Genomic DNA, 14,816 nt, shown 5'->3' with positions numbered 1-14,816 from the left:
CACACTTCAGTTCTAAACTGACTAGCAATTATTTCCCCACCAAATTTCTCCTGTTCTGTTTAGCAAACATTTTTCACTTTAATTTTTAAAGGTATTTGTGTGTATTTGGTGCTTATGAAATTACAGACTGGGTAAGAATGTCAGAATTGCCCAATAATAATAATAATAATAATTCATTATTATTTATGGACAAGTGAGCCATATTTTTTGTGTATAATCAACAAAATTGTTAATTAAGGGCTTGATACTGTGAACACTTAAGTGCATTCCTTTACTGTAGTGAATAAAATTACACGAATGCTTAAGCGTTTGCAGGACTGGAGCCTAAATTCCAATTACAAAGCGAAATTTTGCATTTGGTTAAATCAGTGCACTTCCTTTGCAGACAACAGGGTTTCTCAGTTATGAATGAGAGATAATTTGGCATGGAGTGTCTTTATTGCTACTGATGATGAATGAGGGGAGGGGGAAAGAATCCAACTTGACTCTCTGATCCCAGGCTCAGTTTGCAAGGCTGGCAGTTAGTAAAACCATCTTTTTGCTTGTAAACTGAGCACCTCCGATCAGTAAGCCACTGAGAGATCATGAACATGGAACCCCACAATACCACTCTCACAGAGTCACACACCCCTTGGGAATCTAATCTTCTGCTTGCTTCTGGACATTGGTTCAGATTCTAATCTTGTTCATACCAATGTAAATCCAGTGAAATAACTGCTGTTTACAGCAGTGTAATGGAGATGAGAATCTGGCCCATTGTTACTGGATCTGGAAAGACTGCTTAGAATAAATTTTGTTTTGCACCTGTATTGTAAAAAAACCTCCATCAATTTAATTCTGATTTTTGACTTGAGTATTTTATGGTCACAGAAGACAATTTTGAGGCATAAGAATCCATTGTCAGTATAATCTGTGGGAAGGCACATAGCTTGATCTAGCATTGTGCTGGAAGAATTCCACCTATTCTGAATGAAACACCTGAGCCCCCACCTTATAATTGCTAAGAGCTTCATGCAAAGGACCACATTCAGGAAAGCATTTGCAATCCATAATAACAACTGTTAGTGGTCCTACAAAACTCAGGAAGAAAGCTGTGTATTCTGGAGTGCCATCTATTAGCACATTATCTATTAACTAATTATTGACTAGAGCTGGTCAGAAATTTTCCGGTTAATCTTTTTTTTTGTTGTCAAAAAATGCCAGTTCATCAAAACCAACACTGTTCGCAAACCCGGATCAGTTTCAAGGAATTTCCTGACTCAAAAAACCAAAAAGGTTTTGAATTGTTGAAACATTTCATTTTGACATTTTCAAAATGACTAATTCCAGTTTGAAAGGACTTTTTGCTTTGAAATTTAAGCTCATAAGACCAAAAAAAAAAAAAAAGTTCTGACAAGAAGGTCAAGATCAAAATGAAATATGTTGAAATTATCATACTGAAACAATTCAGTTGACCTGAAATGGAAAACAAATTGGTTTTCCAGTTTGCAAAAGTTTAAGATTTTGACTTTTTGTCCTGATTTGAGAGGGGCAAAAATATTGAACTCTTGAAAATATTTGTGAAACTGGAAAACTACTGTTTCCTATTTACATGTATACAGACATGTCTCTGTATAGAGCACTCCTCTACCAATAACTGTGTTAAACATTAGTCTTTCAACCTCCTATTTGGACTGTAAACTGTGCAAAGAACCAAAGCCACATGAGCACAAATAAATGAGGAAGAGTGGGAGTGTCTGTGTATCTAGACTAGAAGCCAGGAATCCTGCGGATGCTAGGAATTAGCTGTGACTTTGGATAGTCATATTAACCTCATATTGTAACTAAAGTCATATTAACCTCTCTGCCTCAGTTTCATATCTATCAAGTGGCAATAATCACACTGATCTCTGTAAAGTCTGTATTTAACAAAATGCCAACTATCTAACCCCAACTCCTGGCCCTAGTGAACTTTTTAATCAGGCTAGGAATGTTTTTAATTGGTTTGGATTTGCAGCCTTGCTTTATGCTAATTGATTTTTTTCTGTACAACAAAGCAGTTATGTTTTGAAGGGGATTAAACGTTTATGTTGTTGGGATGGAAGAACAAGAACACGATATCTCACCAGAGAGAGGTATTGCAGCCTGCAGGGTGAAGTCTTGAATCTGTCTGCAGCAGTCAAAGTGATATGCATGCAAGTTTAGGGTTAGCATTCTAGTTTCAGGGGAAAGAGGACTGTATCTTAGTCACTCTTGATAGAAACAATTTGCATTTTGGATTACACTGGGACTGATCCTGAGAGGCGCTGAGCAATTGCAACTCCAATTGACTTCACTACACCTCAGGATCAGGCCCATTTTTTGTCCTAGTTGCTTCCCTAGGATCAGTTTTCACAGAAGGCTTTGATGCCCTTCTCACTAACATGTGCCGTGGGCTGTCTGTGGCATATCTGAACTCTTCCCCAAAGGTTCTAAGGCATGTTAATCCCTGCCATGGATTAATATCATTTTACCTTGTTGTCCTGCAATGACCACTTCTGTAGCACAGTGGGAGGCAGCAAGAATAATGGCTCAGATAGCGATGCACCTAATGTCTGCATTAGGGTTACCATATTTAAACATTAAAAAAAGAGGACACTCCACGGGGCCCTGGCCCCGCCCCCACCCCAACTCCACCCCTTCCCCAAAGTCTCTGTCCCCTCCCCTGAGCGCCCCGCTTTCCCCCTCCTTCTCCCAGCCACGTGAAACAGCTGCCCGAGCGCTACCAGCTTCACGGTTTGCTGGGCAGCCCCCAGACCTCCAGACCCTGTGTCCCCAGCCGGGCGCTTCCCCTCCCGGGCTCCGGCTGCGCTGGGGAAGCGCCCGGCCGGGGGCGCAGGGGCTGGAGGTCTGGGGACTGCCCGGCAAACTGTGAAGCCGGTAGCGCTTGGGCAGCTCAGCTCTTCAGCTACACAAAGCTGAGGTATCTGGGGGGAGCAGCAGCAGCTACCGCTGCCACCGCCGCGGGGGAATCCGCCTGCAGCTCGCAGCCTGCCAGAGCCGCTCTACGGTAAGCAGGGGACTGGGGCAGGGATGCCGGCAAAACAAAGCTAGGAGTATTTTCCCGGACATGTTCGGCTTTTTGGCAGTTGCCCACCGGACAGGTATTTGAGGACCAAAAATCCGGACATCTCCGGGAAAATCCGGACGTATGGTAACCCTAGTCTGCATCCACTTGCATGCCTAAAAGGTCACAGAAAAAGTCTGCAGTCCACTCCCACAAACTCCTATTAGGGTATGCTACTTGAGCAAGTCAGGATTAATCTCAAGCCATAAAATGCCAGGTTGCAGAATCCTCATGTAGCAGTGGGCCTATAAATCACTCAGTGCATGCATTAGGAGTAAGAATGGCTTTAACTGATACTAACAGTCACCCATATACATCTGTATTACCTAGCCCTTGGTAGACAAGAAAACATCTGGAAACGGTCCAGCAGATGTATACCTTCAGCTAAGAGTCTGCAGATGCCTATCCCACCATCGGAGACTGGATCATGCAGATATACAGGGTTAAGATTTATTTCTTGAGTCATAGAGTTGAAGGCTAAAAGGGACCATTCGATCATCCAGTCTGAACTCCTGTATATGACAGGTCAATTACATTTCACCAAGTTATCCCCTTATTGAGCCTGATAACTTTTGTTTGGCTAAAGCGTAGATCTTGTTTTGAAAATATCAATAGATGGAGAATCCGCCACTTCCCTTGGTACTTCATCCAGGTGATTAATCACCTCACTGCTAAGATGTGTGGCTAATTTCTGATTTGCATTTGTCTGGCTTCAGCTTCCAGCCACTGGTTCTCGTCATGCCTTTCTCCACTAGATTAAAGAGCCCTTTGGTACCCAGAATTTTCTCCCTGTGAAGTTTTAGCTTCAGTGAAAGCCACATTTACATGCAACATGCACATGCCAGTGATTTATGAGATCATATCACAACCTGATTCATAGACATAAACATTCATGTCATAATTGTTTGGCTTCTGCTCTTCTGTTAATGACACTGTGCCCTCCGCTTGCGCTCTGCCCCCAGCTGCGTAAGAAGCAGGCCTATGTCGAGAAAGTGGAGAAGCTGCAGCAGGCTCTGACCCAGCTCCAGGCAGCATGTGAGAAACGGGAGCAGATGGAACGGCGATTGCGCACGCGGCTGGAGCGGGAGCTGGATTCGCTGAGGATGCAGCAGGTGAGAGGCTGATTGGTCATGGGCCGCAAGCACATGCATCCCTATGCCTGGGTAAACAAGGATGGAATGCTTCATGCCCTGTGCCCCTGGCATTACCTCCAGCATGTGCCTTGGCAATGAGAACAGGAAGAATCATGCCCTCTCACCCTTCGCCACCATGATGATAATAGAATGATGATAATAGAAACAAAAATGGTATTTTATTTGCCCATCCAAAATAATTTCCTTCCCCCCTCTCAGTGAGTGGGAGAGTGCAGTTTTGTGAGGCTGAGTTAGGGGGTGCTTCCAAACCCTTGATTGTTTCTGCAGTTCTTTGTTAGCTATAAGTGCCTTTTTCCATCGGTTTGATGCAGTGGTTGCAAGAGTTTTTCTCTGATGTTGACCACAGTTCGCTAAGCCTTTTTGTGAGCTTCACATTGGATTAACGCTGCGGTGCTCTCTCTCTGTGAGGCTACCCATGAAAGCCATTTGGAAGCTGCAGCTCATTCAGCGTGGAACAGCTAGCTTGCTTAGTAGCATTAGCCAAATGTTACTCCAGTGCTTCAACGGCTGCCCTGCCTCTTTATTTGATTCTAGGCACAATTCATGATGATCCTTAAAGCCCTGCCTGGCTGAGTCCTAGTTCTAAGAGGGACCACGTCTCTCCCTATGCAGCATTGTGGCAGCTGAGTTCAGCTGACGTGATCTCACTTACAGATCTGAGTATCTGGGGGTAGACTGTTTTCAGAGAGGGGCCCTTTGTTGTGTCCCTATTGAGAGTCCTTAAGGCAGGTGCTGAGGTTAGATAGCAAAGTACATGATGACAGACTGCTGATCAGGCCTGTGCTATGTGACTATTCATATAGCACTCACTAAACTCCTATAGTCCTGACCCTACATGTGCTTGCCTTGGTGTAAAACCTGCAAAGACTCTCCGTTGGTTGCTAAATATACCAAAAAGCAAACCAGCTCAATGACAAGCTAAACAAATACAGGAGCATTTTGGAGAATTGTCATATTCTTAGGATTTTTTTTTTTTTACCAGTCCCTCTAGGGAGATTCAAGAGTTCCTTGACTCCATGGGGTGTTGTCAGGGCTCCTGCATTAGAGCTGTGTGAGTGCCTGGTTGAGTTTTAAAGCTCTGAGTTTTCCATGCAGCACTGAAGCAGAAATCTGGATGCTTAATACTCATTACTGGACACATACCACATACTTTTTTCATTTTTTACTCAGGACAGTCATTTTTAACTATCTCAAAGGTCACCCTGGTGGAAATTTCTGGATTTTAGATGAATCCTTCACTTAGAAAAACCCTTTTCATTGCTGATTTTAAATAGAGGATTATTTATTATTTCTCCACCACTTTTGCTTGATGGTGCTTGGCTCTTTCCAGATGCTGGGGAGACACTAATTACGGCTCCATAGTTAAGGTTGAGTGTAGTTTTGCACTGAAAGTAGGGATTCAACTGCTTTCATCATCTGCTTTCAAAAACTACCCTTTGCACCAGATCTGTTCAACAGGGAGGGTAGGTAGGGAAAACTCTGTATGTGTGTACAGGTGAATGCAGAGGAATGTAGGGGTTGAAGGAGTGAGTGGGAAACGGGTGTGTTGCCTGTGTGTGAAGGAGAATATGGAGGGAATGGGGAAGCTAGGGGGAGAGATGCAGGAGAATATGGGGGACAGGGTGTAGGGGAAAAGTGGGGAATATACTCCACTATGTTGCATAGCTGTGGCAGTGCAGAGCAGCTGTAAACCCATCTGTACTAGCTAGTATGCTCTGGCTGATTTGTGCTGCTCCAGGGAAGTGTAAAGCAGCCAGAGCACACTGGTGAATCTGGCTAGAAAAGACTTAACATTAAATAAATAAATAAGATGTTCTAAGGTTGATATTACACATCTTCATGTCATGAGAAATATCACAAGGCAACATTATCTTTTGTTTCCTATGTAGGGTTTAATGTATAAAAATTGTAATTAAAAAAAAAAAAACCAAGGAAATTCCTAGACAAAAACAATGTTAAACTGAAGTTAGGTTTGAGAGTACACATATCAGTCATTTAGAGTAAAACACATTACAGGAATGTTGCAGTTATCCCCCAAACAAGCATTATAAACCTAGGAAGTTCAGATTTCAGGCTAAACTTACCATAATCAAAATATGGTATGGAAATGCAGAACTGGAGTACTCAAACAACCTTGACTCCGCCCTGTGGTGAAACAATGAGTGGGGTGGGGTGGGGAAGGAAAGCAAAAAAAATCTAATGTGCTTCAAAAATCAGTCTAATTTCGGACTAAGCACTAAAATTCCTTAGCCGTAATCATATGGTTATTGCCTGGTGTCACTACAGAGCAGAGTCAAGGTCCTGAATTGGGGCCAATGTAAGTAAGGAATTCATACACTCTCCAGCCTTATCTTTGGCAATTGCAGACTCTTAAACACTTCACAATTCAACCGTATCATTTATAAAGCTTTGGGATTTACACCTGCTGAGGTCTGTCCCATAGTTTTTCTGATGGACTTTTACTGAAAATGCAAGTTACTATCAAATCGGATCCTATAGAACCAAACTCTCAAACAGCATTTAATAGCATTTTCTGGTGTAACAGGACGTTGATTTGTTGTATGGAAATACATGCACAAATTCAGAATAATTTACATGATTACAAAGAACCATTTCTTCTGCTACTCCAGTAAATTATTTATATGTGGGTTAAAAACAAAATTGGATGGATATGCAGAGACACGGTTCTATGAATGTTCCCCGGGATCTCATGGTTCTTTCTGGGAGCTCTGCACCTATGTGTTTGAGCGTGTACTTTTATGCTTAGTTCAACTGTCTGAGCACAGTTACTCATCTAGGTAAGTAACTGCCTCTCGCCTTCACTTATCACCTCCTTCTCAAAACACATCGTAATGTTATTTTGAGGAGTAGATTAGTTCATGACAAAGAAAAAGCATTGAAGAGATTGCAGAGAGAATTCCCAGCTGGCAGCCAGCACTGAGATCAGAACATGTGACTACTGGCTGCTGAGGGTCAGCGAATGGATATACTAGTGCATTAAGCCACCATTTGAGAAAAACAGCTGAAGGGTGTAAAAGGGAACATAACTGAGGCATGACATGTAGTTTTAACTTAGAAAGTTCACACATTTCCCACTGTCGAGAAACACTGCTGCTGCCAGAACCCTACTGTAATCAGGGCTTGTTATTGCTAAGACTTGTGGCGAATGGACACACTGCTACACGGTGTTGTTACTTAAAAGCAAAGGACCTGATTCTGCTCTTAGCTACATGGGGGTAAATCAGGAGTAACTCCATTGACTTAAATGGGGTTATAACAGTGTAAAACCAGTGTGAGAGGCGGATCACGGCCCCAAAAGAGAAGATAGTTGCAGTCAAGTAACATTAAAAAAAAATGTCTTGTTTTCAGTGTTTGAATATCAGAGAGCCACCTCAGTCTATGGTGTAATCAGAATGGGCTTCTGGATCAGGCACTGGACTTGGGTTCAGGGGATCTAGGGTCAATCTCTGGTTTTGCCACAGACTCTCTGTGTGACCTCACAAGTTGCTCAATCTCTCTGTGCCTCAGTTTTTACCAGGAAGGTGGAAAATCTGCAAATATTTCTGTATTTCACAGGGATGTGGGGGGATAAATGCATAAATACTGGGCAGGCTACTACACTTAGTGGGTTGGAATTGTCATTAACACCGTGTTTAAAGTGTTGTAATTCTGGAACACCTTTTCCCTTCAGATTTTCACTTCAAAAAATTGCCTTGGCCTCCCATCTGACCTGCGAGGTTAGCGGGGAGGCGGGTATGAATGTTTGGTTTATTTTTTAATTTGAGGGAGGGCCAAAACTGGGATTATGATGAACACCTAGCTCTAATTGTACCTGTGGGGTGAGTCCCATCACTCCATAAAATGACACCTGCTATCCGTGTATCACAGTCAGATCTATGGAATATTGAGTCATGCCAAATAAAATAGACTTTTACTACTTTTTACCCCAGTGAGCTTTATAGACCCAGTCCACCTAGGAGAGAATGAGCTAGAGAGTCTATTCTGGCTCAGGTATCATCAACAGAATTATTAACTAAGTTCCAAATGGCCAATCATTATTGTTGGTGATGCATGTGCCAGGGACAAAAGAACCTCTTAACTTTATATTCCAGGTTGAGTTTACAGGGTTGGCATTTATTTTGATCTGAAATTAATAAGACACTCTATACATGGAGTTTCAGGGTACAATTTGTACAGAGTGGAATTGCTCTGTAAAAATATAATCATACCTTCCAGGACTGACATTATCTGAAGCATAACTGATGTTTTTGCTGGTGAAGCATCACAACAGTTGCCCCCAAAGGATTGTTCCATAATGGATTATTCCAGAAAACGTCTTCCAAAAAAGTCAGTATTACCCTAAAGCCAAAGTTCACTTAAGTCTTCTCCTGCATTCCCAAGTCATGTTTTCTGTCATCAGGAGGAAAGGTTCCAAAACGAAGAACTAGAGGCTGTAGTATTTTATGGCACGAATTCCAGAGAATGGAAATGTAGGTTACACAGTCGCCCCTGATTTCATGGTTTTGATATATCACAGAGGGCCTGCCTTGCCCTGGGCAGCTTGTGATGTGGTGCAGTTGACAAACAGGGGTGTGCACAACATAGTTTCCTCTTCTCTGACACAATCTTATGTGCCACTAAATGCAGCAACTCTTATACTTTATAAAACACTTCAATAATGTCTTCTCTCTGAAGGTCTCACAGAATTTTACAACCCTTAATTCTCATATCATCCCCTATGGATTAGGTAACTAATGTTATCCCCATTTTAGGTACAAAGAGGTTAAGTAATTTGCCTAAGGTCCTATTTTCACTGTTCCTGTGGGAGCTGAAAATCAGCGTTTCTGCTCAGTTTCAAACCAGGGACTTTTTGCATGCTAGATAAATACACGAACCTCTACACTACAGAAACCATCTCCTAAGATCACGTGGGAGAGCCAGGAATAGAGCCAAGGTCTTTTAACTCCCCAGCCTCTGCATTAGCTTCCCTGCTTTGGATAAACAATTTTCTATTCTATCAGGTTCTTTCATCCACTGTGTCCGTTTTGCTTATCCCATAACTCTGAACTTTCAAAAGATGATGCCAAATGAGATAATGTGTAAACAATCATCAGTGTTATCCATTTCATACAAAAGCTTTATTCACACTCATGGATTGATTTCTTTATCTTATGATGATGATGATTGAAATGCCGTTAATGTGCTAAGTGCTGTAAATCGGCATAGATCCATGGCCCAGAATAGGGGCCAAGTGCCATTTAATTTAGCATGCAATATTGCTTTGCTTCTGGGTTATATTTAACTATTTTCTGATTCCCCATAATACCTACACATATTGGTATCCATGCATGAGAGAAGTGTGACAAAGTGTCAGCAAAAGAGGTATTTTAATGCTAGGTTTGGAGTATCCCATGATGCCCTTGCATTCCAGGATGAGCAGCAGGGATCCTAGTTCTGTCAGCCTGGTTCAGCATCCCACAGAATAGATGATGGCCTTAGTGAGCATTTGGAAAGCCAGTCCTGCCCGCACATTTTTTGAATGTAATAATGGAACACAACCTTTGCCTGCATCGCACCTTTCATACAAACTGCATCCCCAGCTGCTTGGCAGTGCAAGACAGCAGCCATTACAGAGATAAAAGACAAAGGGTGGGACTTTTTAAAGCGCTCCGTGTAGGTGCTGCACTGGTAAAACTCCTATTAACTTCCATGGAAGCAGATTTAGGCCAACACTGAGCTCTTTAGAAAATCCCACCCAACATTTTCAAACTCAGGTTTGAAACTTTAACTAACTAAACTTTAACTTTAGGCCCCAAGGCCCAGATTCTCAAAGGTATTGAAGGACCTAATTCCCATTGAAAGGAATGGGGGTTAGGCGCTTAAGTACCTTTGACGATCTGGACTCAAATCCATATTTAGGTACCTGTTTAAGTGGATGGATTTTCCAGGGTGTTGAGAACTCCCTACTCCCACTGACTTCATTTGGATTTGCAAGTACTCAGCACCTCTGAAAAGCTGGCTGATGTAGGTGCCCTAACTTGAGGCTGCCAGGTTTGAAAACGCCAGCTTAAAAAACAGAAGGAGGAGAGAAAAACGAAGGAGACTGGACAATGGGGGAAGAGAGATTTGAAAAGAGAGAGCAGGCCAATAAGGGAGAGAGACACAGGCAGGCTCTCTCAGACAACGCTGATCTCTTGCACAGACAGTGGTGAGATTACATGAAGGAACCGAGGAAAGACGGGAAAGGGGCGGAGAGACAAGAAGTCAGAATCTGTTTCAGCTCCCATGCAGTGGTGTGGGCATGCTGTAACAGGCAGCAGGCTCTGCTAGCCTAGTTCACAATTCCATTTTTCAGCAATCCATCAAGTATGTTTTATGGGCAGGTGTGTGCCTGGGATAGCAGCTCATGTCAGCTCTGCCAGCCTGTTTCACCAGCTCATGCAGTATATGCATGTGTGAGGGTGAGCAGCTAGAATGCCAGCTCCATCAGCCCATGAGGTATTAACACACCACGGTGGACCGCTGGACTGCTCCACCCCGTGAGGAGTGTGCCTGCTGTGGTGGGACCACCAGCTCTTCTAGCCTCTTTTAACATCTTTTAGCCCTCAGTCAGTCACCTTCAGGAACTTGGGGAGGACCCTCCCTTCATCTGGAAGTTTTATACACGCCACCTGTAGCTTGCCTCCTTTGCTAAGCAATAAACCAGCTTTCCTGATGCCGTTGAATTGCTAGGGACAGTTTCTAGAGCAAACTTGCATCTCACTGGTTCTAGGCAATAACTATGGGTCACTCTTTGACAAGGAGCTCTATTTAATCTCTGATCGCCAGGGTGGCTACTGATTCAGCACCAGGCCACCCAAAAGGTTGAAAGCCCCTGGGTTTGTTTTGCAGAAGATTTTGTAGACGAGGTGTTTGCAGCTCTCGAGCTGGTGCAGGCTGACTATCTTCCGTTGTTTCCCTCTCCCCAACTCCAGAGACAGGGGAACTACCAGGCCGAAAGCCTGCCAGAACACAATGCCCCAGCACTGATGGAGCTAGTGCGGGAAAAGGAGGAGAGGATTCTGGCTCTGGAAGCTGACATGACCAAGTGGGAGCAGAAGTATCTAGAGGAGAGCACAATCAGGCACTTTGCCATGAATGCAGCAGCCACAGCTGCAACAGAAAGGTAAGATCACGTTGTTCCAGGCAGTCATCAATACACTTAATCGAATGAGGCTTGTGTAGTAAAAAGAAGTGTGTTTTCTTAGGGACAAATTTGGCTTGCTTTATCCGGTCATGTAGTCCCATTGAAGTTAATGGGACCATTCACCATAGCAAGGCCATGAGGCCTTACCATTCCGGCTCAGGACCAATGGTTCATCGAGGCCAGTGAACCAGCCTCCAGCAGTGTCCTGTAACTAGGGCCCTGTATAAATCATGATTTATTTATTTTTAGAAAATTCACGACAGCATAAATGTCGAAGTATTGAATTTCATGGAGTTTGCACAGAATGAAGTTTACAAGTAAGGTTCATCAGTTTCATTAATTAATTGACTATTGTTACTTGTAAAATTCATTCAATCCTTGAAACAGACTTTGCTGTAGACTTTTACCTTTTAAAAAAATATTTAAAAATCATGGTTTGGGGGCCTTTTCACAACTTCCATGCCCTCCAGGAAATCATGCTTTACATAGGGTCCTACCTATAACTGTTGCATCAAAGGAAGGCAGAAGTTTTCCTTAACAGACCTGGTTGAATGTACTTGACATGTGCGGGGGAGGAGTGCGGATTTCTCTCCATAGTATTAAGGGCTCACAAAGGAATTTCCCTTCATTTACTGCCAGATACTATCAAGTATTTTACATAGACCCAGGCATTTTAATATACCCAGAAAATGAGTGTATTTACTGGGGGCTTGATTTTCAGAGATGTATGTCATGGGGCGCACCACTCACCGCCTGACTGGTGGTACCTTTTTCTGGTACTCTGGGGATTAGCTTGAGGCCGACAACCCCCCACCTATGGTTTGCATATCGTCACCCTGTCCACCTGGAGCTCCTCTCACAGCATCCTCTTCGTGGCTCGGCCCTGTGGCTGTGTCACAGGTTCCCCGCCCCCCAGGGGAGGTTTAGCTCCTCAGTAGTCCTAGGCAGTTCTCTCGCTCGCTGCCTCGGTGCCACTCGCCCAGTGGCTGGTAGGGGAACCCAGGCCCACCCTCTTCTCCAGGTTCCAGACCAGGGACCCTCAACTTAGCAATCTGGGCCTTCTCTCTCTGGCCTCACTGCTCTATCCCTGAGCTTCTTCCTACTGTTGGTTCCCCTTTTCTTCATAGGCCTATCAGTTCCCCAAAGCCTCCTCCCTCTTCCCAGGTAGTGTCTGCAGTCTTCACTCATTCCTCCTTTTCTTCTGGGGTGTCAGCCTTTTTCCCAGTACCCCTTTCTGCTTCAGCCGGGGTGAGAGTAACACAGACAACTTACCAGTATGGGGCCTGGCTCCGGGCCCCCAGAAGGGGCAGGGCCTCAGGCAGAAGGGGTGGGGTTGGGAGTCAGCCTCCCACAGCCAGCCATCCGCGCTGCCTGGCCCTCACCACCTGGGGCTCCGGCCACTGCTGCAGTAGCCCCGGGCCCTTTTAAATTGCTGGGTCAACTGCCCAACTGAGCTTCCTTAATCAGCTGCCTAAGGGGTTAATTGGCCCATCTGGCCTGCATTAAACCCTGCAAGGTGATTGTGGGGTAGTCACCCCATCACAATGCAAAATACCTACAACTGCTGTTGACTTTAGCTAGACTTGTGGGTGCTCAGCACCTTTGCAAATCAGGCCCTTTGTGTCTTCAGAATAGGGTTTTTAATATTTCTGTGTTACAGTTAATACAAGGCATTGTCACTGGTGTGTACTGGCATCTAAAATATCATAACTGAAAGGACCCTATCAAATATTTTTGATCCTAAACGTAGGTATGACTTTATAAAGAAAAGTAAAATAAAAAACAACAACAAAACCAAGGTTTGCAAAATTTCACATAAAATATGTTTTTTAATCAGTTATATATTTTTCTTTACATAAATATTTTCTTGAAAATTTTCCCCTATGGCTTTGGAAACCCAAACAAACCAGCTTTGTGCTAGTGTATGAGAACCAGAAAGTGAAACTGAACTTGAAACCGGAAACTAAATTGATCAGTCTCATTTTCTCATCCAGCATTGAAGTGCAGAAGCAAACAGCAAATTAGATTCAATGTTGCTGACTCTTGTGATTTTCTTTCAAGCCTCACATTATTTGGTGTTTTTCTTAAAGCACCAGCACATAGAGCCAAGTGATTACATGAGAATCTCAGCTTTCACTAATTTTTTAAAAAAATTTCTAGCCCTTGTGATTGTACAGAAAAAACATGAAACATGATTCAGGTGTACTTCAAAGGCTCAGAAACCTGAGGGGAGTTAAAAATAACCCACAATTCATTTATTTATTATTTATATCACCAGCTAAGGATTTATTGTTTAATATAATGGACCAGATCTTCAACTGAGGTAAATCAACATAGGTTCATTGAACCCAATGGAGCTGAGCTGTTTTAGACTGGCAGAGGATCTGGCCCATTATTTTTATCTTGACAGTGTCCTTTAATTTTAATTCATTTTAGAACATGAGATTTCACCTCCAATTTGTTCCCGCCCACCTTTTGTTGTATTTTCAGAAATACTCATTTCGCTAGACTATTACACCCTCCAAATATAGCTGTAGATTTCCATTGAAATGTGAATGGTAAAATAACAGTTACATGCCTGTTTGTATCGAAAGAGGCCTTTTATTGAACCAAGTGACAATAAAGGGTGTGGCTATGTCTTGTGTTGCTAGGGATACCTCAGTCATTAACCACTCGCGGAATGGCAGCTACAACGAGAATTCCCTGGAGGTTCGAATATGGCAGGAAGAGGAGGAGATTGTTCAAGCCAACCGGAGGTGTCAGGACATGGAATACACGTAAAGGACAGCTGTTAAATATTTACCACGGGATGTGTGCTAAAGGTCTTATCATGAGATCCATAGCATCCTAACTGCTCAGATTCTTGGATAAGCCAGCCCACGTGTCATTTAGCCCTTTGCATGCCAACAGGCCCATTCTAAAAGGAGGGATTTTGCTTCAGTTTGACTTTTAGTCATTTCATTCTTCAGCTATTAAAAGACAGAGATTAGGTTCTGCCTCCTCCCCTCCCTGGATTTAAACCTTCTTTACATCAAAGAGAGACCTTAAAAACGGATGGCTTCCTTACTAGAAAAAGGAGCTTGGCATGAGCTTGCACGATCTCACTCAAAATTCTGACTTTTTAATGCAAGACTCACTAGTAGCCAATGATGTAATTGTGACTTCATTGCTGCCCAACCAAAAAGCTGTGTGTATGTATCTGATATCTCTCTCTCAGAGTTACACCTCTACCCCGATATAATGTGACCCGATATAACATGAATTCAGATATAACGGGGTAAAGCAGCGCTCCGGGGGGGCGGGGCTACGCACAAAGGCAGATCAAAGCAAGTTCAATATAACGCAGTTTCACCTATAACGCAGTAAGATTTTTTGGCTCCCGAGGACAGCG

At 43.3% G+C, this 14,816-nt stretch overlaps 1 protein-coding gene across 3 annotated transcripts in view; it reads left to right on the top strand.

Moving 5' to 3' along the window:
• The window catches only part of AMOTL1 (angiomotin like 1), a 135,647-nt gene that overhangs the window by 109,776 nt on the left and 11,055 nt on the right, over window positions 1-14,816 (top strand). For all 3 annotated transcript variants that reach the window (XM_054015620.1, XM_054015622.1, XM_054015621.1), the window contains 3 exons: window positions 4,048-4,197; window positions 11,214-11,404; window positions 14,077-14,202. In XM_054015620.1, coding sequence (XP_053871595.1) covers window positions 4,048-4,197; window positions 11,214-11,404; window positions 14,077-14,202 — 467 coding nt within the window. The remainder of the gene's footprint in view (window positions 1-4,047; window positions 4,198-11,213; window positions 11,405-14,076; window positions 14,203-14,816) is intronic.

Source organism: Malaclemys terrapin, chromosome 1 (assembly GCF_027887155.1).
Source record: "Malaclemys terrapin pileata isolate rMalTer1 chromosome 1, rMalTer1.hap1, whole genome shotgun sequence".
In the NCBI taxonomy this organism is placed as follows: domain Eukaryota; kingdom Metazoa; phylum Chordata; order Testudines; family Emydidae; genus Malaclemys; species Malaclemys terrapin.
Note: the sequence above shows the minus strand (reverse complement) of the source record. Positions and strands in the feature narration are given on the sequence as shown.